Raw genomic sequence first — 24,267 nt, 5'->3', positions numbered from 1 at the left:
TAAGTTACATGCATGGTAACATTATGGTTATATGGTTGGACATTAATCAGGTCAATCACATTTGGAATCATAAGCTCTAAAGGCAACTAAACTTAGTTTTTAACTCAAAGGTTAGCTGAAAAGTAAATACTGTTGCCTGGCAAACCTGCAAAAGAAAAAATGGTTCCCTGATTTATGGCAGAGTTTTTTAACCAGCAGTCACACGTCAGAACAAAAAGAAAAGAAAAGAATAATTTTGGAAATATTCTTTTGCCTTTGTTGTTGCTGCTAAGATGACGTTATAATCTCCTGAAGAGTAGCACAGCCAGTCATGAGAGCTGTGGAGGCTGGACTGCACTGGAAAGGCAAGCCTGTTCTGTGTTCATCTATACAGCTTTGTCCAGTTTGCAGCGTGCGAGCAAGTGTACGTCCTTCTGCCTTTGAGCACACTGCCTTTCTGTAACGGCCTTCGGGTCTTAAAGCCTCTGAAAGGTCATTGAAACGTGCAGAGGGGAATGTCGACTCACTTCGTCTCACGTCACAGCTGTCTCTTTCTGTTCACTATCCTTGCGGAAAATGTTGCTATTTTAATAACTAAAAGGTACTAGTTTTGTGCTCTCCAGAGTTTGTCATGCAGTCATGGAGTTTAAAACAGCTTGTGCACCAATTTTAGTGGGAGACATCTTTAAGGATCGTTTCAGCATAAACTGCAGGGCCAGAAAAGCAGGCAGCTGATTTCTACTCTTACATGAAACATATTAAATTTGAAGCTTCCACTCTGGACTGTTGCAGACTGAGAGGGTAAAGAACTTGCTTTGGTCTTTAGGGAGCAGGGAAGCCTATGGATGCATCTATCAAAGCGTGGAGACCCTGCTATAGATTAATGGACAGAAATGCAAATAGGCAAGATCACACAGAGGCATCCTTGAAAGATATGGAATGGCCCTGGCCTCTCCCTTCGGAAGAAGCTGTTGGCCTGCATTCTCATGCAGAGATGCAGTCTGCAACTTCAAAGGCAAGAAGAGATGGTCTAAAAAGGAAGGCAAAGTAGTGACAGTGCAGAGATAAGGTAGAAAATGGAAATATGATGAAACCTGTGACTCCATAAATCTGGGTCACTGTCACACTGGGGGAGAATCTTGATTCTTGTCCAGAGATGTTTCATGATAAAGAGCATATCCTGAAAATTCTGGGAATGAGATGAATAAAAACAACATGATGAAATGAATTCCTTGACATTAAAAAATAAATAAATTACTGATGAAATACTTTTCCAGTTAAAATGCAGCTTTTTATTTAAAAGCAACATTTAGATGGGCAAAATAAAGAAAAAAATCTTTTGGAAAAATTATAGTTCAGCTAACCCTTAATTAAAATTTAGATTCAGTTGTCCTTTAATAAAAGCAGCCATTATTGTAATTTGTTCTGTGGTAAAATCATTGTAAGGCAAATTAAACTGATTTCAGCATGACACAAAAGAGGACTGTAAAGGAAAATGCAGAATAATAAACAAAAATGAATGGGGAGGGAAAAAAAAAGGAAAAATGTAGCAGATAGGTCCAAAGGATGGACTCAAAAAATTAACTCAGAAAAAAAAAAAAAAAAGAAGAAGGAAAAAAACAGAACGAAAGAAAGAAAACAGACTGATTTGGCAAGCAGATGTTAGAAGGAAGATTTATTTCACACACCAGAGAGTCTTCTGCATCTCTGTGGGATGGCTTTGCAAGTAGACCAGCTGCCCTAGAGTCAGCCATTTTTAAGTCGGTCTTCCAGCCTCCCTGAACATCTTCATTAGACAAATTATCTGTTCTATTACATCTCTGAGTCTCATACTTTTTCTCGTAACTGGACTTGACCTGTTCACTCCTGGGCTCTATAAAGGAAGGACCCAGGTCACCAAAATCTTCTTCGATGCTGGTTTGTCTGGTTAAAGTTTTCCTGCGAGCAAGCAATGGCCTCATGCTTTTCCTGCAGGAACAGTGAGCAGTCTCTGCGCAACAGCTAGATGCAACGTTGGCAGAAACTGAATCACAAGTGTATCTGAAATTAAAACGAGATTCTTCTTCTTCACTTCCACAGTCTAGTCCACTGTCTGGGCTTCTCGATAAGGATCGGCTATATTTACATCCTTTGTCGTCTGCAGCAAAATCCTCCATGCCTGAAATTCTGTGCTTGGCTGGGTACCAGAAGTTGTGCTGCTGGTCTTGATTGTAGGGCCTAGGTGGTCTAGAGTCTCTAGCTATTGTGGGATTCTTTTTATAGGGCATACCTAAACCCTGCTTGTACAGCAGTTCAGAGTATTCACCATCCTCTTCAGCTACTTCTGGAATACTGAAAAGCTTTTTACTGTGATGTATCTGCTGTGAAAAGTCAGGCTGTTCCAAAAAAGTGGCTTCAGTGGTCTTATTCTTATCGCACTCCTTAAGATTATGCAATGTTAAAAACCAGACAGGGAACAAATTGTGTGTGACAAAAATAAATGGGAGGGAAAGGGAGAAGAAAAGAAAAATAAAGACAGAATTAGTTTTAGAGCAATGGCAAACGTAAGACATGCAGCTTATTCAGTGAAAAGGATGTCATGCTTTGAACGAGAATCTGTGAAAATAAAGACATGATTAAGAAGTTGCTGGGTGTCAGATACAACATGAGAGGTCAGTACAAACAACTGAGTGATGCTCTTCACAAGAATAAACCCATGCGTTTAAAACAAAGCAATAAAAGCTGCATACACGTTCCAGCATGGTGAATGAGAATGGCATTGACACACAGCACTAATGCTTAGTATGTTCCTTGCCCCAAGCCAAATTGTTATTTAATTTTTCTTTGTAACCAGAACCCGTATCTGAGAATCAGAATTCTGTTATAGCAAGTTTTCTTGCTTTGCATCTGTTAAAGCACCCTATATGAGTAGCAAATACTCCTAAATCTCCTGCCAGAGGAGAGCTATTCTGCAGACATCATTAAAGGAGTTCTAGTTTCCTCTTGAAAATTGTAAAAAAACTGCACCGTTTTTAAAGCTTGGCTTCCACAGAAAGAATCCTGAGAAGCAGGCTGCTGTCTGATGTTACATTGTCATCAAATCTCTCATCACAGTCTCGTACCTGCTTGATAAAACCAGTATTTGAAAATCAGCCTACTAGCAGAAGTAACTAAAAAGCTCTGTTTGTACCAGAAGCAGGTAAAAACTATCCCAGCCTGGATAAAATAAGCATTCTGAACATGATAGATACATTTTGTAATCTTGCTATTACATTTACACAAAACACAGGTTGGTGTGACAGAAGAATCCTATGGAGTATCTCTGTCAGACTCTGAGAAGAGACAAGAAAACAATGATGCAGGAGGTCTTGGTTTTGATTGACATGGTTTATAGATTCTACGTCATGGAGATCACCTCTTCTTGTACTCAATGCCCAGAACAGGTAGGTCTCTGGAAACAACAGCACCCATAAATGACAACAAGATCACCTTGGAGACTTCAGCAATACCTCTCTCTGAGCATGACAAACTTAACTGGGTTCTGGATGTCTTCCCCTTTCAGGCATTAGGAACTTTCTAAGTTACTTGATGACTATATATTTTTCCCATATTTTCATTAATTTTTATAATGTGCATCACACTTCTGAAACTTTTGAGAAAAAACTGCCATAAAAGTGGAAAAAAAGTCAATAAATATGAACAAGGATAGTTTCGATGGGAGCTCGAATACCCCACATTTTAGAACGCTCAGATCAGGTGGGTGAATTGTATCTTCCCTTGTCACCTGTGTCAGCCTTTGTTTTAGGGAATCATTCGAGGGAATAATAATGTCCCAATAAAGCAATTACATATCTGCATGCAAAATGTTTTCTTTTTATGTGGGGACATCTGTTAACTCGGGAAAGAATACTCAAGGGCATGGTTGGCATACTTTCAGGTGCAAGAGGGACAGGAGTCTGACTACATTATGGAAAATTCAGTAAACACATTTTTCATTTTTTTGTTATTTACTGATGTTGCAAAGAGAAACTGGATCTAGTGAAAGAGGGGGAAATTATCAAGCATTTTGGGATCAGAATCTGGCCTGCATTTTATAGCAGAAGACTTATCAGCATGGTGGGCTGTATTCTCCAAATGAGACTCAGACATCCATGAGTCCTTCGCCAGGAAGTACTCACATACTTAATTCCACTTCTGCAGAACGAGTCAACAAACCGTACCCTTCACATACACTACTACATCAAGAGAAGTATGCCTGCAGACTTAAACAGCTCGAGAATGATTTACTACACCAATTAAGGGTCTGGGCCTTTCTTGTTAAATATCAGCATTGGCAACACTAATTTAAAACCAAGAAGTGAATATACTTTCTGATGCACAAAGAACAAGCACAGTAGGGATAATTCACTTTTTCCCAGAGGAATGGGACAGAAGCAGCATGCAGAAGGATTTCAGTTTCAACTTTTATGTTAGCAGAATGATAGAAACACTGATTATTTATTCTTTTGAAAAAGTACCTGTCTCATCCCAGATAGTATCAGAATAAAAGGACTGAATTTATAGTACATGAAAGCAGTTACAGCAATGGTCAAAATACGAGAGAAAATAGTATTGGGTTTTAGATAAATAACAGCATACTGGAAGAAAAATCAACCTGTGGGTTTCCTTATTGTTCAAGTCATCCAACTTTCTAAGAAAACACAATTTAGTGTAATTGCTAGATACATAAAAAGCAAATACAATCTACAAACACAAATATACTATTGGAAATATATATTCTGTACTGGGTAGGTTCAACATTCTACGTATGCTTTAATTGTTACACCAAAGTTATTTTTCATAATAGATATTCCTGTGTAGTGTTAAAGCAATATTTCTGATAGGCATTTCCTATTGTCTCTGGTGATCCCTTAATAATCAGAGAACAAGGATTTCTGATAAAGCATTTATCAAACAAAGCTGACTCAACTTCCCTTCTCACAAGCATGCTTTAAAGCCTGTGGAAGAGATGGGACTAGCACTGGAAACAGGGACAAATTACTCAGATATGAAAAGCTTAGGGTGTTTTTTTTTCTCTCTATATATATGTTTATATGAAGCTCCTTGCTCATAATCAACTCATTGTCTGGGTAACACATGTAGTATATCGTCATATAGACATGGGAAAGGTCCCCAGATACAGACCAGAAATTGCAACTTCAACAATCATATACAGGAAAACAGTCAATTACTTAAAAGAATAGCTATCAAATAATCAAAAAAAAAAAAGTAATAAATGCATTAAAGCAGCCTTGACATCATAAACAACGTTCACCCCAGTTCTAGATCTATACAAGAGTGTGAGTTTTAATGGTCTGCAAAATCCATAATTGACTAAAAGAAATGCTTCGAAGGAAGAATCAAAATATGGAGGTACTCTTAAGGTTTCTCTGCAGTCACACTTACCTTAAGTGCATTGTGTGAGGTCACACTGACTCGTCGCCTTCCTCCATCTTCCAGCTGCATTTCAGAGTACAGCTCTTCCTCATCTTCTTCCATGATATCAGACAAGTCAGAACCTCTGCTGCTCTCTGTATGGTACTCTTCACCATGGCAATAGTGAGGCTAATTGACAGGGTGAGAGAGAAAAGTCTTTACTGACTGTAAAGCTGAAAAACCTTGTAACACACCAATGAGGACTAGAAAGGATGCCTGCATTCGCAGCACCAACTCTCGTTTTAGTCTTGATTAAACTCCCTTGATTTAAAGAGGTCCTTCATGCATCAATGGACTTGCTGACCAAACTGTAAAACCCCTAGGATAATTCACGTATCATCTGTTCTTACCAGATGTTTGTTACATTACATCGTAATTTAAAAGTGATCAGCATTTAATTCTTGCAGGATGTTACCATCATTGCATGATATAGCTAGCTGACAGAATTTGAAGCTTTCATTCTCTTAAACATTGCAAGAATAGACTGACTTAAACCTCAATTGTCTCTTAAAATTAGTCCACATATTTCAAGTTCCTGTAAGTTTCCAATTAGTTGGAAGATAAGGAGGAAAAAGTATGTCCTACCGAATTGCTAATGTTAATTAGGAGTGGCCTCTGTTAAACATTACATTTAACAAATTAGATCATAAGCCAAACTCATTGTATTTCCAACGACAAATTTTCAAATGGAGGCATCTGACTGCCAGATTGCAGTAAAATATTTGAAGAATCAAATATTCTAGAAGTACTAGAATGCTAGAAATTACTGCATTCCTTCCCCCAGCAATACTAATGAAGGAATAATTTCTGTGTATCAGAACAATTCCCATAGCTATGTAACGCACTGATATCAATCAATCCCAGCAATGAGAAGAAAATGTCTAAAATAAACAGTATCTCCAAAGTGAAGATGGATTTGCTCTCTTTATTCTGGAGCTAAAAAGACTGTAGGATGAAGCCTTTAGTAGTAATTCTTGGTGCCAAGCCTATAAATGTTTTCAGATCCTTCCCACGCTTTGAAGAATCAACTTAGAAAAAAAGCCATTGCATGTTCACAATGCTTTCTGGTTTCTTTTTGAAATTAAAAGATCAGACTATATTCTAATGCTTCATTTTTCCCATGTAATCATTGTGGCTCTTATATACTAAATTTTATTATTTTATCAGTTCCATTCCAGCAGAATCTTAGTCCTGTTTTCCATGGAAAATCTCTCCTGCACTCCTGTTCTCAGCTGTATCCAAAGAGATTTGAGGGTTGCACCGGCACAGAACTACAAAACTTGTCCAACAAAGTGCACAAAGCCTTGTAGATCATCAAAGGCCAATACTGCTGGAATAAAGCCCTGATTGCTGGGGCAGTCAGACTGCAGAGACCCAGCAAACTGCTTCTAAAACTTATCCATCGTGGTTCTAATAACAGGAGTGCCTTGCTAAACAGCCACTCAATTATTTAAATAAATCTTCTAATTCAAGCACTACATTAATTAAGGTATAAAATGTAACTAGGAGATGTTATATAAACAATAATTTGCAATTTGCTTGCAATCAATTAACTCTGTATGTACCAGGGCATGTATACTCTATGTTCAATGGCTGGGTGCATTTACACATGCAGATTTCCAGTGAACCTCTATGGTCATATATTCCATGCACCTGTGGTTATTATTTCTCCTGTTTCCTAGCACTGGCTTCCCTGCAAATGTCTCAAGTTGTCTCTGAATTTCAGGCCTATCTCCAATACTTACTTCCCTTGTCCTTATTACCTACTTAAAGAGCAAATCAACAGCTTGCAGAAAGCAGTGTCTTCAAACATTTTTGTGGCAAAAGGAAGAATTAGTATTCCCATTTTAGTCTTGGTTGACAGGCCCACTGACCCAGATCCTCATATTTAGATGCATAGATACTTGTGATGATCTGGGCAAAAGAGACTAACTTTCTAAGTTTAAGTTCACAAAGAAAGTCTGTGAGAGACTGATATTGCACTACTGTTTCGGATTTGTGACCCATGTCACCCTACCCTGTGGGGCATTTTAAACTGAGCAGTTCAAAATCAATATATCTTCCTACAAAATCCAATGCAACAGACATGAAGGATTTCCATTAGTAGCCGTGTCTCATGCTAATAAAAGGCTTTATGAGAAAACATTGTTACTTGCATTTGCTTGCAGTTTTCTTACTCTCATATATGGAGTAAGGCAAGTCAACTGATAGGAAGCCAAAACCCTTTGATAGGGAACCAGCAAACAGAATAGCACTTGCTTCTGGAAGATACCAGCAGCACATGAGCATTATAATGAAATTAGCAAACTAATAATTTCTTACGGAGAAAACCACCACAGATTAGGTTTCTCCAATTTTCTCCAATTATTTCTTCACTAAAACCAAGCAGTAAAAGCAATCATCTTCCATAAACAATGCAAATGAGCAATTAAACTACAAATAGGTATATCTCATGAAGCTATAAAAAAAAAATAATCGATTTACACTTAATACACCACAGCTGTTTTGCCAAACATAATTTAGCTGCTATTTCTCAAAGTGCCGTTTTGACAGTGTTATAAAGCAATGAGAAATTCTTCCAGCCTTACACGAAAATTGAATTTGAAACCTAATCAGATCTGAGAATACTAGCAGCCAGAGAGATTTCAAATCTAGCTTTGAGGACGTACCTAATAGATAAGAGAGCTTAATCTTTTTAGGCTTCAAGGAATATAACTTTAAGGGTTCCCAGTCTTCTAGTGTTCATATCCAAACCTTCTATTTTGTGGAGCTTGGTAAAGCAGACACCCTCCACTTCACCCTTTAATACTCTGAGGTAGTAAGTCCACAGGGAGCAGTAAGTTTTTACTTGCATGGTAGATACCCTCAAGTTTATTTACCAAGGTTAAATATGAAGTGTGGTTACAAGAAAAATAAAGTTGATTTTGGTCCCTTACAAACACTCTAAAATTTTACACTCAACTTTCTCAGTAAGATCATTGGTCCTGTTAGAAAATCTTGGCCTCTTTATGTCCCAATTAATTTTAGTTGTATATAGAGGTAGAGATGCATATCACTCACAAGCACATTTTGTAAGCACAGCATGATTGCATGTATTCTAAAAATGGGAACCACTGTATGTGAAGATGAAACCAAATCGAATCCTGAAGCCACATATTTAGAACACTGGAAATTTGGAGCAATGTTTACACATTTATAAATATTTGAACTTCTATAATAAACTGAGCCAAAGTTCCAGAAAGTCTCAGAACTGGTACGAGAAGGAAAGCTGTTGCTTGGACCCTTCAACATGGGAGGTCAGATGTTTGGCTAACAAGATTATTCAACCATGCTAAGACATAAGAAAATATGTCTGCCAGAATTTACATCTCTCTTGAAAGTAATGTAATAATTTATTTCATATTTGTTTTCAGTGGGATCAGATTAAAAGCTGCGCAGATGTGCAAAATTCTTCTGGCAACATCTCTCTATTCATTACAGCATGCCAAGTATATATGCAGTTGGTTTCTGCTAATTAGGATCACAGGTTATGGCTTTTATAGAACACAGATATCCTTTCTCTCTTCCCTTTTTCAGAGCATGTGTTCATATGCAGTAGTAACACATTATACAGAAAAGCCCAGAGCCCAAACATCACATTTTCTATTTCAATTTTTTCGCTTTGTTTTTTCAGTTTCCAGCGGTTAAGACTGTTGCTTGGGATAACAATCTATAGATGCCTGGTGCCAAGCATTCAGTAAGACAGTGTTATGCTCCAGTAACAGGACATTCATCTGTCTCTCCACAATTAAGCTGCCTGTCCATATAGTTTTCCAATATGGCCACAGTAATCAGATGTTGGCCTGGATAGCTTGCTGAGCTTTATAAAATACTTGTTTCCTTTCGGACACCTGCCACGATAACAAGACCAGGCTACTTACTTGCTTTCCGAGTTCTGACCCTTTCAGGAAATCATCAACTGAAGCCCCCCTTCTTTTGACATTAGGAGAATCATAGCCATCTTCCTCATCATCTGAGTTAGCGTACTGGGTTGCATTACTCCTTTCACTAAAAACACTCCTCCTCTCCATCTAGCAAAGCAATAAAAAATGGAAAATTGTGAAGTAGACTTGTTCCTGCAACCAGTGGAAGAAACTGCAGATATAAGACATAAGGACTCAGGAACACAACATTTAAATACGCATTGGTTTAAAGCAATGTCAGTTTCCCCTGATGGTAAAATTTTAATTTTCAAGAATTTTTTGCTTGTTGTATTACTCTCGCTCATAAACAATTATAGACTTTTATGTGACCATCAACTCAGCTGCTCGCTTTCTTCCTTGTACCACCTATGTCAAAATTCTCAGTAGTGTACAGTCAGAGGCTGCTAACGAAAACATTAATTTCCCCTTGGCAGAGAGTTAGTAGAAGACCTAGCCAATAGAGCATTTCTGAGCTCAGTACAAAAAAAATCTATAGAAGGAGACTTCATGCTCTTCCTCTGCTCTGAGCTACTGCATCCAGCTGCTTACTCTCACAATAACCATGAGCCACCTAACAGGCTGGAGGAAGGGCAAAGACAAGACACAGCTTCTTCTGCAGCAGCCTACTGTAAGGGAAGAATTTCTACTACTGGAGACTAAACATGACAAATATCATTGGCAGAATTTGATTTAATTTAGAGTGAATCCGTCTGTAAGCTTCTGTAGAGATCTGTGAATTAAACTTTGCAAGTGTTGCTAAAATTAATGTAATTAAACATGGTTCAGGGCATACGTTATGTCAGCAATTTAAAAAAACAACAAAAAACTATTTCAGTTCTCTTTCCCTATATGGTTGTTAAATCAACTTTCACCTCAGAGTGCCAAAGAAATGAACCATCTTTTCTCCCTCTATTTCTATCTAGAAAAGGAAGAAATATGCACATCATATATATGTATTTAAGCAGACCTTATTGATACAGAATTATTCAGCTTCCCAAAAGCTGTATCATCACCCACTCACTCAGTTCTATACCAAAACAGGGACAGTCAGTAAGTTTGGGCTGGTAAGACACGTGTGAGCTGTCAAAATTAACGGAGTTATTTTGTAGACACAATGAGGGACAACAGATTGGACATAACAACTGACGACTGCCAGATGAAGGACCGAGACAATGCATGAAAAAGGTTATGCCAGAGCTTGAAACAAGTAACAGACAGCTGTGGGTAGATTGTGATGAGAAAGTAACTGTCCAGAACACTGAAGTATTTAAATATTGTACACTTGCATAGAAAAACCAGAGCATGTTGTCAGGATGCATATGCACCAGCTATACTGACCCAAGAGCCTCAAATATGAGATTTAACTTAACGAGCAAACATCTAAGTCACTACGGCAGCCATGGGCCATAATGATCTCAAAACCAGGGAGTCTCCTTTGGACAGTGATGCTGCTAGCAGCTACAAAGGAGCTGTTATGAAAGCTTTCACATGGCAGCTGTGTTGAAGCAGTTGTAACCATCTGTGAAAGTACAGCACTGAGACAGGGGCAAATGCGTAAAATTGTCCGTGCATCCATGACAGCACACAAAATAGTGCTTTACTTGCATCTAAACATCTATTTGCTATTTTGAAAAAGCAGATGGTTTTAGAATACAAACATATCTCTTATCTGACTGCTGGTTAGATTCTCTTATAGAAATGAGACTTTGTCCTCGTTTTGCAAACCGTCAAAAAGATTAGCTTTCACAGTAAGTCTGCTCAGGACTTACTGCCTATTTCTGTCTTACTGTCTATCTGCCTATTTCCAGACCCATTTTTAAACTGCCTTATTGTTTTGGTCCCTTCCAAAGTACTTCAGTACTTGGTTGACTTTTCTCACACATGCACAAGCTCTCCTTTTGACTCCTGCAGGATCCAAGCACAAACTTTCATAATTACTATTTTTTCCTCAGAAGTAAGGCTCTGCATTTTTTGGAGACAATATTTCTAGTGATGTTACAAGGTTTCCATGCTGATCAAAGGCTGATCAATGCTCTTTATGGTTATAAGCATATTGTGGAAGATAACACAAAATTTTAGCACACTGCTGCTTCTCAAACTACAGATCTTCAGGGTTAGGAATGATTAGCTACTCCTTAAAGCATATGATGAAAAAATTCGTTGATGGATAATGCCACAATTCATAGATTCATAGATTTCTAGGTTGGAAAAGACCTTAGAGATCATCGAGTCCAACCATCCCTAATCCCCATTAAACCATATCCTCAAGTAGCTCATCCACCCTATTCTTAAACACATCCAGGGATGGGGACTCAACCACCTCCCTGGGCAGCTTATTCCAGTGGCTGACAACCCTTTCAGAGAAGAAATACTTCCTAACATCCAACCTGAATCTCCCCTGACTAAGCTTATGCCCATTTCCTCTTGTTCTATCACCCATCACTAATGTAAAGAGCCCTTCCCCTACCTCCCCACCATCTTTTCTCAAGTATTTATAGGCCGTAATCAGGTCTCCCCTCAGCCTCCTCTTCTCCAGGCTAAACAGCCCCAACTCCCTCAGCCGCTCCTCATAAGTTTTATTTTCCAGCCCCTTGACCAGTTTAGTTGCCCTTCTTTGGACTCGCTCCAGGAGCTCAATATCTCTCTTAAAGCGAGGGGCCCAAAACTGGACACAATATTCCAGGTGCGGCCTCACCAGTGCCGAGTACAGGGGCAGGATCACTTCCCTGCTCCTGCTGGTCACACTATTCTTGATACACGCCAGTATTCCCATTGGCCTTTTTGGCCACCTGGGCACACTGCTGGCTCATATCAAGCCGGTAGTCAACCAACACCCCCAGGTCCTTCTCCGCCAGGTAGCTCTCCAGCCACTCCTCCCCGAGCCTATAGCGATGCTTGGGGTTTTTATACCCCAAGTGAAGGACTCTGCACTTGGCTTATTAAAGCTCATGCCATTGGCCTCAGCCCAACGATCCAGTCTGTTCAAATCCCTCTGAAGGGCCTCCCTACCCTCGAGCAGATCGACACAGCCTCCCAGCTTGGTGTCGTCCGCAAATTTACTGAGGGTACATTCAATCCCCTCATCCAGGTCATTGATAAAGATGTTAAACAGAACTGGACCCAGCACTGAGCCCTGGGGAACCCCACTGGTGACCGGCCTCCAGCCGGATTTAGCCCCATTTACCACCACTCTTTGGGCCCGGCCATCCAGCCAGTTTTTAACCCAAAGGAGGGTGTACCTATCCAGGCCAGCAGTTACCAGTTTCTCAACCAGAACACTATGAGAAACTGTATCAAAGGCTTTACTGAGGTCCAGGAAAACTACATCCACAGCCCTTCCCTCGTCAACCAGGCGGGTCACCCTGTCATAGAAGGTGATCAGGTTTGATTGGCAGACCTGCCTTTCATAAACCATGTTGACTGGGCCTGATCACCCGGTTAACCTGTATGTGCTCATTAATAGCACTCAAGATAACCTGTTCCATGACTTTGCCCGTCACCAAGGTCAGACTGACAGGCCTGTAGTTCCCCGGATCCTCCTTCCACCCTTTTTTGTAAATGGGGTAACATCCGCCAGCCTCCAGTCCAGCGGAACTTCCCCAGTGAGCCAAGACTGCCCAAAGATAATGAATAAAGCCAGTCCAAAAAAGCTTTAAGAAAAAGTTCGCTCTTACCCTATTGCTCTCTGCAACTCGTTGTGCAGCTTCTCTTGCCATGGCTTTTGCGACAGTATTTGGACAGGTGTGCCTTGAGGTTGAGGGAGTATTCGGTTAGGCGATGGAGACCTCCTCCCCTGAAGCGAGCTGTGAAAATTAGGGGCAGGTGGCTCAAGCGTATGTCCATGAACAGGAGATGCCGAACGAGTCTGCTCCCATGACTCATCCATTTTTAAATGTGGACCTAAATGTTCTTCTTTGGTTTCTGGGGCTCGGCACTTGCTAATGGCTTAGATTTGGGAGCAGTTCTGGGGTGAGGGTTGGAGGGCACCAGTAGGTCAGATGGAATGGCAGCAACAGAAGAGTCCACTGATTCCCCTTGTGCAGAGAGTGTTCGAACTGTAACTTCCTTTGCTTCCAAACTTCTTAGTCTCAGAAGCTCCACCAATGTGTTCTCTGCTGTTGGAAAGATCACCTCTGCCACCTGAGTACACAAACAAGCAACTTAGTAGCATGAAGACATCTGTTTCCCTCCCCTCAACCCTACTAAAGTACAACCTTACAGTCTTAACATGGGTTATTGCCAACAGAGTGGGCTGCAAGAGCCCACATTAGGGCTCCACACCAATTAGCACCAGTTGTCTTCAATCTCTTCCACTCATTTGTCCAAAAGCTTAAGTGCTTACGGAAAGGAAGCTAATGAGCAAGGTATGCACAAACGAAACAGTAGGTTCTACTAAAAGCTGGGAAAACCCTGCACACATTCAAGTGGTGTCACATGTTCATTGTTGCCTTTACCTGTCAGTTGCAATTCACCTAATGTAGATAGTGACTGTAAGGCTGGAAGGAGAACTCACCCGTTGACCCTTCGCATAAAACACCATAGCCAGTAACATTGGCGCCATGGGAGGTCCCTGTCGCTGTCAGAGTTGGTGGTTTCCACGACACCTGTATGGTCGCTGGAGTGGACCCAGCCCGTACAGTCACATCTTGAGGTGGAGCTGGAGGACCTAAGAACGACAAGACTTGTCACTGTTGAGCCTTACATCAGAATTATGTGTGTCCAATGATATACTGAAACTTGGAAACTGCGGATCTCAAAGCATTTTTTTTTTTTTAATATGACAAAATATCCTTATTGCAGTTATTATGTAAAACCAGAAGCTACACTCAGCAGGTCATGGAGCCAAGAACTGACCCTTAGCCTATAGCCAGTAACTAAGCTGTATTTCTTGCAAGCTGGTCTGTACTTACAACTTGCTCTGGATCTATTTTCATCTCTCCAGGCTGTGTAACTGCTACTTACTCTAAATGCATAAAATGTTAACAGAAAAATGCAGGGAGAAAAAGGTCCCAGAGTGGCACTGTTAGTGGAAACCTGTTGCAGGTGACAGCAAATGACTTTTTGATATATATCTCTGCACCAAATGCATGCTACACACTTAGAAATCACTGTCAAATTCTGTCTCTCTGGACCATCGGTGGCTCCAAGTCACGATTTACTGGCCAGAAGCACATTGACACTAAGACGTGATGCGGACTGGAAGCTGAAACTTTAACCATTTCAATCAGCAGCATGCTGGTTTAAAGGACAGGTGGACTCAAAGTCTTTTCTCTGCATGGAAGAAAAAAATACGTCTACTAACCTTTTAGGGCATTTACAGTAAGTTGGTGTAATAGCAACCCAAATACATCCTTAATTAAAAGACATTATTACTCTGCTATAAATAGCTCTACTTTGGACAGAAAGTCAAAGTAAAAATACCATAGAGATTGTTAGTTCATTAATATTTCAGGCATCCTGTTGTGTTAATGTAACAGCCAAACCTGAGAAGTGTTTCACGCTAAAACATTTCGAAGCAGGGTTCAGCTGGAGCCATCTCTGCGTAACAGCTGGGAGAGCAAACCTTGGTTGCTGTGAGTTTGCTCTTGTCACTGAACTAAGCACAACCAATTTCTGTTCATTCTACCAAAAAAGCTACAAATATTTCAACCGTGTGCATTCATTGCTGACAAACAGATCATGATACAAGTGTAAATATCACACAAGCCTCAGCCTCCAGATATGCTGGCAAACCATCAGTGCATTTCAGTAGTTTTCTGTCACTAAATTTCATCCTCTAGTGGGCATGGAAATAAAATTACGGTCATGTTCAGGGACTCTACAGGCACAACATGAAATTTTTGCTTATACCATCCCTTGCACCTATAATGTATTTTTGACTTGCAAGGTGAAAGTATGCAAATTGACCTAATGCTATTCTTGACCAAGATGCAGATTTTGATTTAGGATTGAATTTCAGCTTCCCTGACCATCCTATTTTATTGACAGCCAGCACTTCCAATCCAGCAAAGCTCCTCAGTTTACAAGAAAGAATGCATCTAATCTAGTCCAGTATCTTGTCAATGACAATGACATTAATCTGCTCCTGCAGGAGAAGTCACCTTCCTTCCATTCTCCCAAAACCAACAATCCCCAGGGAGTCTATCTCAACCTTCACAGGCTGTAGCAGAGAGAAGTTTAATAGGCTGTAATGCCAAGGCTTTGTATGGTTTCTATTTTCTCCCATCATTAGAAGGGAAATTACTCTAGATGACTTTTGATGGTCTTGGTCATCAACATGTTTGTTTCAGAATTCTGCTACAGTTTTGTCTTCATTAATTTATTACCTAAATTAGCTAAAAACACATTAACAGTCCCATTGGTCCCAATCTTGTCAATACTTATATCTATTTTTAGATCTGAGCATCCAAAAGAGAACTGCTTTTATTTTAACTTAAGCATTCTACTGCTTTGATGAATGAAGAAGAGGAGTTCAATTGCTCAGCAACTAAAGAGCTGTCACTCAGCTTTGATCTGATAGGAAGCAATGTGTTTCAAGTATAAATCATGCAAAACATGACATATCTATGCAAAGAGAGAAGTGAAAAGGTGACCTCTAATTATCCTGTATTTTCATGGAACTGCTCTCTCCAGCTTTGAAATGTGAGCAGTATCTGAAGTTCATTTTGCTTAATGTATTCCTAAAAAAACTCTGAGATTGATACAGTGCAAAAATTTTAAAATGTTCACTGATCCTCACTCCCTTTTTGGCATATGTGGCTGCTGGCATCCTTTTCTATAAGGTTATCACTGAATCTCATATTCAGATATGTGGTTACTCAAAGCTAGTAATATTGCAAGAGTAAACATGACACACTATGATGGTAACTCCCATTGCTGACTCTGATTCATCAGCATCCTTTTCCCTCTGTTTCAATGACTTTTGAAATACAAGCATCAACCTCTAATCACTTCAACAGTTGCTATTTTATTTTGCTATATAACAGCGAAAAGTTGACATGCTTTTGTAAAATTGTTCTCTGTGAAATGAAGTCATGGGGAAGATTCTGGGATCTCTGGATGTAAAAGCAGAGGCTTCGCTGCATTTTAGCTTTTCAACAGAGAACGGCTCCTTTATTGCTCTAGCATAATTCAGCAACTAGAGGGAGATACAGCATGTTAAGTGTTTGGCCTGAAAAAACCTCACACAAAGGCCTTTCCCAAATAATAAAGAAGTTAACATATCTAATAAGTTCAAGCCACCATCTAGGCAGTATCTTCTGACTCCCACAGAGCATATACAAAGTTTAAAATGCTCCCCCTCCTAGCAGATTCAATAATAGCACTAGCACTTATCTCACTGAAATGAATTAAGACAAAAGAGCAAATGTCTGAGCTGAGGACATTTTTACAGAAATGATAAATCAGCAAGCATCAAAAGCAGTAAACATATAATCTTAGCTCCCTCTCTTCTCAACGAGCATACTGTCCTGCCTGTCTCCTTACACGTAAGTCACGCAAGCCAAGGAAGAGACCAGAACATATTCCTGTCCCTTTTGTAGAATCAAATCCCAGCAGGGAGTCAATTAAGCCATGGCACAGTACATGCCATTGAAATTTCGCTTGCCAGGAGTCACTCGTACTTGACTGTCCCTGCTTCAGAGGCATTCAGTGCTCTGGAAGTCTGAGCATATAAGGGGTCTTCTACTTGCTCTTGATTAGATGACCTTGGTTAGATGGATCTATAGGGAGAGATGCTCAAATTTTTCAGATACTGCCATACACCCTCAAATTATGAGATTATCCTTTAAATGCACTACATTATTGCAGCTCTGGTTTTCAACATTACTTCACCATTCTTACAGACTGGGAAAATGACTGGTAACACTTATCAACATCCTAATGTAAAAGCAAGGTGGGAAAAAACCTTGGACTTTCCAAAACGTGACCAATGTGTTATTGTTATCTTTACAAATCCAAATTGTACAAAGTGATTACGACTTCGCAATCAAATGCATTTACATCCCTAAATGACTGTGTGGTCCTCTAAGAGGTCTGTGTTATTCTTCATTACAGAAAAGGGCTGGATCATCCCTGTAAAAAATGCTTTAAAACACACAAATTACATACAAATAACATGTCAGAAGTAATACTTGTTTTTTTAACCAGTGTTGTTCACACCAAAGAAAATAAATTACTTCCAGAAATACTATAATTGGACAAATTAAATGCAAATGGAGATTAGTCTGAAAAAACACTTAGTGTGTGATCTGTGATGATGATAGGCATGGCTTTCCCTCATTTATCTCCCAAAAATGCTTCAGTCCTTACTCAGGGACAAGAAGCTAATAACGCAGGACAGGAATTAATTTTAGATACCATAAAGCAATCTAATAATTTCAAGTCTGCTCATGAATGTGACGGGGATTACAGCACAAAGCTAACAGTTAGATTAATAAATCTAGAATTTTCAGAGAAATTTAACTGGAGGCTTTGGTGTAGGGAGAAAATATCAAACCTGCTGGCAACGTAGAAAATTCCACAAAGGCTTCCTTCTTTTCTCGTTGTTCCAGGGGAAGCTGCCAGGGCATCTGATGGGGCTTTGCCATGACCTTCACCTTGTAGGCCATATTGGGCTTCAAATTAAAAAAATGGTACTTGTAGCTAGCAGCCTTGACAATGTCAAATTCTTCTTCATTAAGAAAGATCACATGACTGTAATTACTGTTTGTAGGGAGCCAGGACAGCTCAGCAGAAATCTGGGTTATATTGTCCACTTTAAGATTAGAAGGAGCTACTATGACATCCTTCCCAACTAACAAAGTGCACTGCAGTTCATCTGAGTTACCCTTGTTTGTAATGCTCTGAACTGATATTCGGTATGTACAAGTAGAAATGTTAAGCTTTTCTATAAGAGCTTTCGTTCTGCTTCCCAAGGCTATGTTCATCCGTACTTCTTTGTCAACCAGAACATTGTAGCTGCTAATGGTTCCCCATCTGGGTGGCACTACCGGTGGCTCCCAGCCCACAATGACACTTTGGCTAGTTGTTTAATAAGGGTGATTTTTCTAGGATAAGGCACAATGTCTTCTCCAATTTCATCAATGTTCACATCCAGAGTCCCTGCGCCATTGCTGATTATGCTAGAGTCTATGTGAGTTGGTGGACTTATCTCCAAGAGGTTTCCTTCCAAAGTAGGCCCAGAATGGTTGATAAAATTCTGATCTTGCTCACTGCTTAATGTGGTTGATAACCGGGTCTCATTGTCTTGAACAAAATCCACAAAATTTGAAGGGACCAGTCCTCTTTGTCCATCTAGAAGTTCCCCTGGTGAGAAAGAATAATGCCATTAAAATCCTTGAAGGAGCAAACTTCTTGCATGTGGACAAGATAAGGAAGAAGAGAAAACTCTACATAAACAATATTTGCAGTTTGAGAACATAAAGGTTCAGTGAGGCAAAAACCAGAGCTGCCAGTAAGCTTTCTTGTCAACTGAAATCTTTCTAGTAGGAAAAACTGACAACATAAAATATCTTATAATTAGCTATGCCTGCAAGGAGTGGCTTTGCTGGTGCAGAAACTCTGTTAATTAACACAACGATGATAGGGGTAATTTTAGCAACTGATTTGGTAGTAGATGAAGGAAAGCATTGGGAGCACGTCTGACAGACGAATTGATTTGAATCTGCATGAATTAGCATTAATTCACAGAATAAAAAAAATACCTTCATAAAAGCCATCTTCATCCATATCTCCATACACATAAGGTACTTTCCTGCCGTAAGAGGGAGCTCTGCTTCTGGATTTCATTTGGTCCATCAAAAGGGTTGTAACTGCAATGGAGTGCAGACAGAAAACGTGTTCACTTACAACACCCACACAACTAAGTACGAATCAGAAAAAAAGTGTACAGTTCAAAGGCTGGTCAGGAAGGTAACTCCTCAGCTCAGTATTTTCCTTACCTTCTGAAACATGTTTTCTGAGTGGAGTCTAGGAGAGTTGTGTTGTGAGCTGTGTCCCCAACAGGCTGTCATGAACCTATTTGCTCAAGTGCTATACACTTAAAACCACGTCCTTTTCTGTAGAATTTACTTACACATTTGTCACTTAGATCTCTTTGAATACACTGGCCAAAATCATCTTCGTTTTTAAAAGTCAATTAAAGAAAATTGATTTGTAGGGATCTTTTCCAGTCCCTATATTCTGTTTATTTAAATGGCAGTCTTTTACACAAGTTTATTAACTTCAACAGAGACAAGTTAAAGACAAAACCACTAAGTTACACCTAAAACAAGCTACTCATAGACAAAAATTCCTTGTGAAGTAATTAAATCCATATCCATCCTGCAAGAACATTGTTAGCCACAGAAATTTTATCAGGATCGTACTTTATATCTGAAATTTTAATGTGCAATTTTAAAACCTTCTTGCATTGGTGAAAAAGCAGTTTATAAGAACAGATTGAGACATCCTATGTAAAGTAGGAGACACACATTCTCATCTCATTTAGGCATTGAGGGCTGGAATTACCATGGTGAGTACAAGAGCCACACCATATTAAAGTTTCTCTGACAGTTAGCACACATGGAAATAGCACTGTTCTGCAGCCAGTGCAAACAGGAAAGGGCTCTGCGATCCATAACACTGGTTCTGGGTAATAATTCAGAGAATCAATAAAAGTGAAGCAAAACCAAATGTTGGATATTTCGAACATATATTATATATGGAATGAGCTGGTTTTGTTACCTATAACGGGCAATGCAAAGATGGACTTTCCCAGAATATCTCTGCTTTGAGGTATTGGAATTCTGATCATTATCCATCTGTAGAGGGGGAAGAAAAACAAAAGACACATGATTTCAGAAAGGTGCATGCAGTGTTTTCCTGACAGGTGATATAAATCAGACAGTGAACATCAACATGAAAAAAAAAAAGTATGACTTCTAACATGGAACAGAACTGGTTAATTTACTTAGAATGACTTAGGCTAAAAAAGAATTGCAATTCAGATTCTGACAGGGCAAAGATATTGAGCTAATTCTTTCACATCTTGCTAGAGATTCAGATCACTTGTCTGAAACTGGATGTCAGTTTTCCTCAAAAGCTTGCAAAATTGAGGAAGCACCAGTAGATTGGTGCTTTGTCATTTGGTCCGTGGTGATGGCTGAAGGAGATGTGACATTGACCATGCTGTTGGCTATAGAAATAGGCACGACTTAGCCACACCAGTCTCACTGACCACTTCACCCTCCTGACTAAGGTTTTTCTGAAGTCTTTATTAAAGCACTGTAAACTCAGTTACTCTGAGGTTACCTGTTGTAAGAGATACGCCTGGTGTTTCTGGACATAGTACAGCTACATGATCACACAGACAATCTAGAGTGATACCCTAATATTTTAATCAAAAAACAATAGTTGAAACCTGATACCAGGACTAAGTACTTAAGACAACTTCTGAATTTTAGAGCTGGTAAACACTTGGAAACAATGAGTATCACATGAAATACAACCCCTTGGCAATCCAATCCACAGCTAGCAGCAGCTGTTGAATTCCACTCTTTCCACTAACTGAAAGAAATAACATATTTCCTCTTAATTTACCATCATATTAATTCAATTCTGCAAAGCACACATTTGTTCCATTACCAATCTGGTCCACAAAACCTGGAGACAAACTGTGGTGCTGAATCAACACAGACTCCACCTATTTAGCTCTGCGCCAGGTATCTCACTGGTTTAAAACAGTAATTCTTTCTGTTATGCTTTGAGCCTAGTAGGGTTTTTGGAGCAAGAGATACACTTCTTTTGACCATTTATTTTACTGTTTGCTGTGAACTGTTTTAGGAAAAATTAACAACTCCTCCCCTCAGCTTCATTAAGAAATTAAAGAATTCTACCTTAATTAAGAAATTTAATTATGGTAGAAATACAGTGGGATCAACTAAGACAAGCTGTCAAAAACTGAAATTTTACAGTATAGACAGAGTTAATACTGAACTGTAGCATTTGCGGATGCAGGCAAATTTTCAAGGGTTATCATCCTGCTACCTTTTTATGGGCACGTCACAAAGCTCATAACTAACTCAATAATGCTTATTCTCTAAGACTTTGTAACTAGTAACAACCAGGGAAGTTACAGGCATATTTTGCAGAGGATCATTTTTTTATTTCAGACTTCACAGCACCATGCTCCATGTTTAGATTTTGTCCCTACACACTCCCCCTGGGTCTGGATATCTCTAAAAAAGAACAGAGCTTAATTTCTGTGAGCTTGCATAATGTAAGTATGTATCACATAATTACACTCTAGAAGGCACACCACCAACAATTCTGCAAAAGTGGGCTTGACATTCTCAGGGAAAGATAACTCAAAAATAATAGAAAAGGGAATTAAATTTGATGTGCACTTCTTCTGTTCCTTGCTGTTAGTTCTGCTTCGCTAAGTCTTGTTGCTAAGCTGCTATTTATGGTTTGATTACTTCGGGCTGCTTTTTCTGTGGCCTCTTTAAAAAGCAGTGAATGTTCCCACTTTTCAGTAATGCTAAATGTATATACATATACATATCTATTTATTTATGGATAATCCTTAGATATGCCAATGGAATTCCTACTATACAAGAATCTAATATTTTTCTGAATATTCTACATCATATTCAGGATTGTGATCGATTTAAAAACATTTTGATTTATAAACTTTCACAGGTTCAGTAGCAATGAATACAAACTAGATAGAAAATATGCACACAGTTGCAATTGTTAATTCTATAATGATTAAGAATGGGATTCAGGACTGTAAGGTGAAGGGTAAAATCTAAAGATCCTTTCCTCATGGCTGTTTGCCACTATAAAACATGCTTACAGTATTTAATAGGAAATATACTCTTCTATAAAGTTTCGAGGTATGTGTCCTATACCTCCTTATATTTAACATTTGTTCTTAATATCACCAAGCAACTTGCTGTGGCACCTTTATAAAGCTCTTCTGAACTCCCATTAGCTTTCTACTAGAATTCTACTGAAAATCAGAAAATCTTTCAAAGAAAAGAAAAGAACCTTTCAAAAGTACAATTACTGCATCACTGAAGGATGAGGTTTTCATAGAAGCTTGAGGTTCTCACGCATCATTTTATGCTTTGTAACTAGCATATCAGCTGAGACTTCTCCAAAATACCAGTTAAATTCTCACTGATTATGTTCCCAAGTTGTCTCAGAAAATAAGAAACATTCATGTCTGAATTTTTAAAAGCAGGTGGATCAACCTGCATCAGTCCCCTGGAGAAGAGAAGTCTTGGCCCCATAAGATATATTTTCAGTAACAAATTAAAAAGACTCACGTCTGAATCAAATCTGCATCTTGGTGTACCAGACCGTGACTTGGACAGGAATGTAGGTTTGACAGACAATTGTTCTGGTTTATCTCCAGATATTTGAAGGGGTCGGATAAACTCTGAAATCACACAACGACTTCCAGAAGGACTTTCATGACCTGGCAGTGAACAAAACCACTTGAGAATAAGTCATTGTTCTCAACTAAAAACACTGCCAACTAATCAGAAGCAGCAAGTTAGTTTCTCCTCCTGTTAGAAAAAGACTAAGGTAGGTGGACTACAGAGTATAAAAGTAGCTAAGCCTACTAGTTCCCAGCCCTGTGTAAATTACATAAGTCAACAATATGTAATGGAATATCATGCTGAAAATGAAGGTATTTTAATTAAAAAAAAAAAAGTAAAGCTTCCCCTAATGAAAATAAGTCCACCTTTGTTCTGAGCACCTTGATATCTTTGAACGAGTTATCTGACATGCTGTCTAACATGCCCAGCACTAACAAGCTATTTATAGTTGGAACTCGGCTATTTCTTTCGGGGACTCTGTAATATATTGGAAAGTAGAATCCAGTTGTGCATTTATCTTCTTAGAAAGCGACTGAAATGCTAATAATTTAGTTGGCAGGATATTAATTTTGAAATGAAAGGAAGTGGTTTGGCTTTTTGCAGGACAGTAAGTTCCAAGAGCACCTGCTTCATGTTTCTTAAGAGCTCCTTGTTAACATCAGTACTAAAACACATAATTCATCACAGTGCCATCTCTCCAGTTTCTAAAAAACAGAAGACATAGACTATGAAAAGAGAAAAATCTCCAGAAACGCTTTTTGAATATTTTTACTGTGCTTTTTTAAAGCGCTTAAAAAGAAAAAGGAAAAGATATTTTATCCTGTGTGTTAAAAGACCTAAGGAGGCAGTCTTACAAGAGGCTGAACTAATCTCCTGCTGACTCAAGTGAAAAGCAGGCTAATGGTGAGGAGAGAAAAGTGAAAAGAACACCTTCATCGAGGTTGCAAGAGACACTAACAAAGTGCAACATAAAACACTTCTACATTTTTTGCTTTTATTGTTAGTCCCCAAACCACATGAAACAAGCAGGAAATTGTAAACTGAGCCTAATTATACTTGCAGCATCAGCAGAAGTTATAACAAAGCACAGTCCAGGGTGCTGCTGACACAATCAGATATCCAGAGTGCCTCCTCCTTTCTCCCTCACTCATTAACATAATGAGCCTATGCTCTAATTTTTCAGACCCTGAATATGTGTAGGTTCAGCATTTCCTCTCCAGTTCTGCCAGAAGTCTGGACAGCAATGTTTCGCTACTGAATTACAAGCTTCCCAGACACACATCACCAGGAATTATCAGTGGAACCTCTTTATTCATATTGCAGAGGAGAGTAAGCTCCAAAATATATCATTAGAGGGTTTTTCTGGTGTGTTCCTCAGTCCAATATGATTAATTTTCTCTGCATCACCGTAATTTACAGCAGGACATCTTGAGCACATTGGCAGCAGGGAAATATACAAGTCATCATACAAAAGATTAATTACAACCAGCCTGCTTACAGCA

General features: G+C 39.1%; 1 protein-coding gene across 1 annotated transcript in view; it reads right to left on the bottom strand.

The window, feature by feature from the left end:
• RIMBP2 (RIMS binding protein 2) overlaps positions 1–24,267 on the bottom strand; it is a 47,103-nt gene that overhangs the window by 18,440 nt on the left and 4,396 nt on the right. The window contains 15 exon segments of the mRNA XM_086623451.1: positions 1,668–2,399; positions 5,404–5,562; positions 9,354–9,503; positions 13,070–13,131; positions 13,134–13,325; positions 13,328–13,535; positions 13,909–13,926; positions 13,928–14,061; positions 17,893–18,411; positions 18,414–18,701; positions 19,100–19,141; positions 19,144–19,182; positions 19,185–19,207; positions 20,121–20,197; positions 22,709–22,860. Coding sequence (XP_086479577.1) covers positions 1,668–2,399; positions 5,404–5,562; positions 9,354–9,503; positions 13,070–13,131; positions 13,134–13,325; positions 13,328–13,535; positions 13,909–13,926; positions 13,928–14,061; positions 17,893–18,411; positions 18,414–18,701; positions 19,100–19,141; positions 19,144–19,182; positions 19,185–19,207; positions 20,121–20,197; positions 22,709–22,860 — 2,795 coding nt within the window.

The sequence above is a fragment of the Tauraco erythrolophus genome, chromosome 19 (assembly GCF_009769465.1).
Source record: "Tauraco erythrolophus isolate bTauEry1 chromosome 19, bTauEry1.pri, whole genome shotgun sequence".
Taxonomy (NCBI): Eukaryota; Metazoa; Chordata; class Aves; order Musophagiformes; family Musophagidae; genus Tauraco; species Tauraco erythrolophus.
The sequence above is the reverse complement of the archived record's forward strand: the minus strand, read 5'-3'. Positions and strand labels throughout refer to the sequence as shown.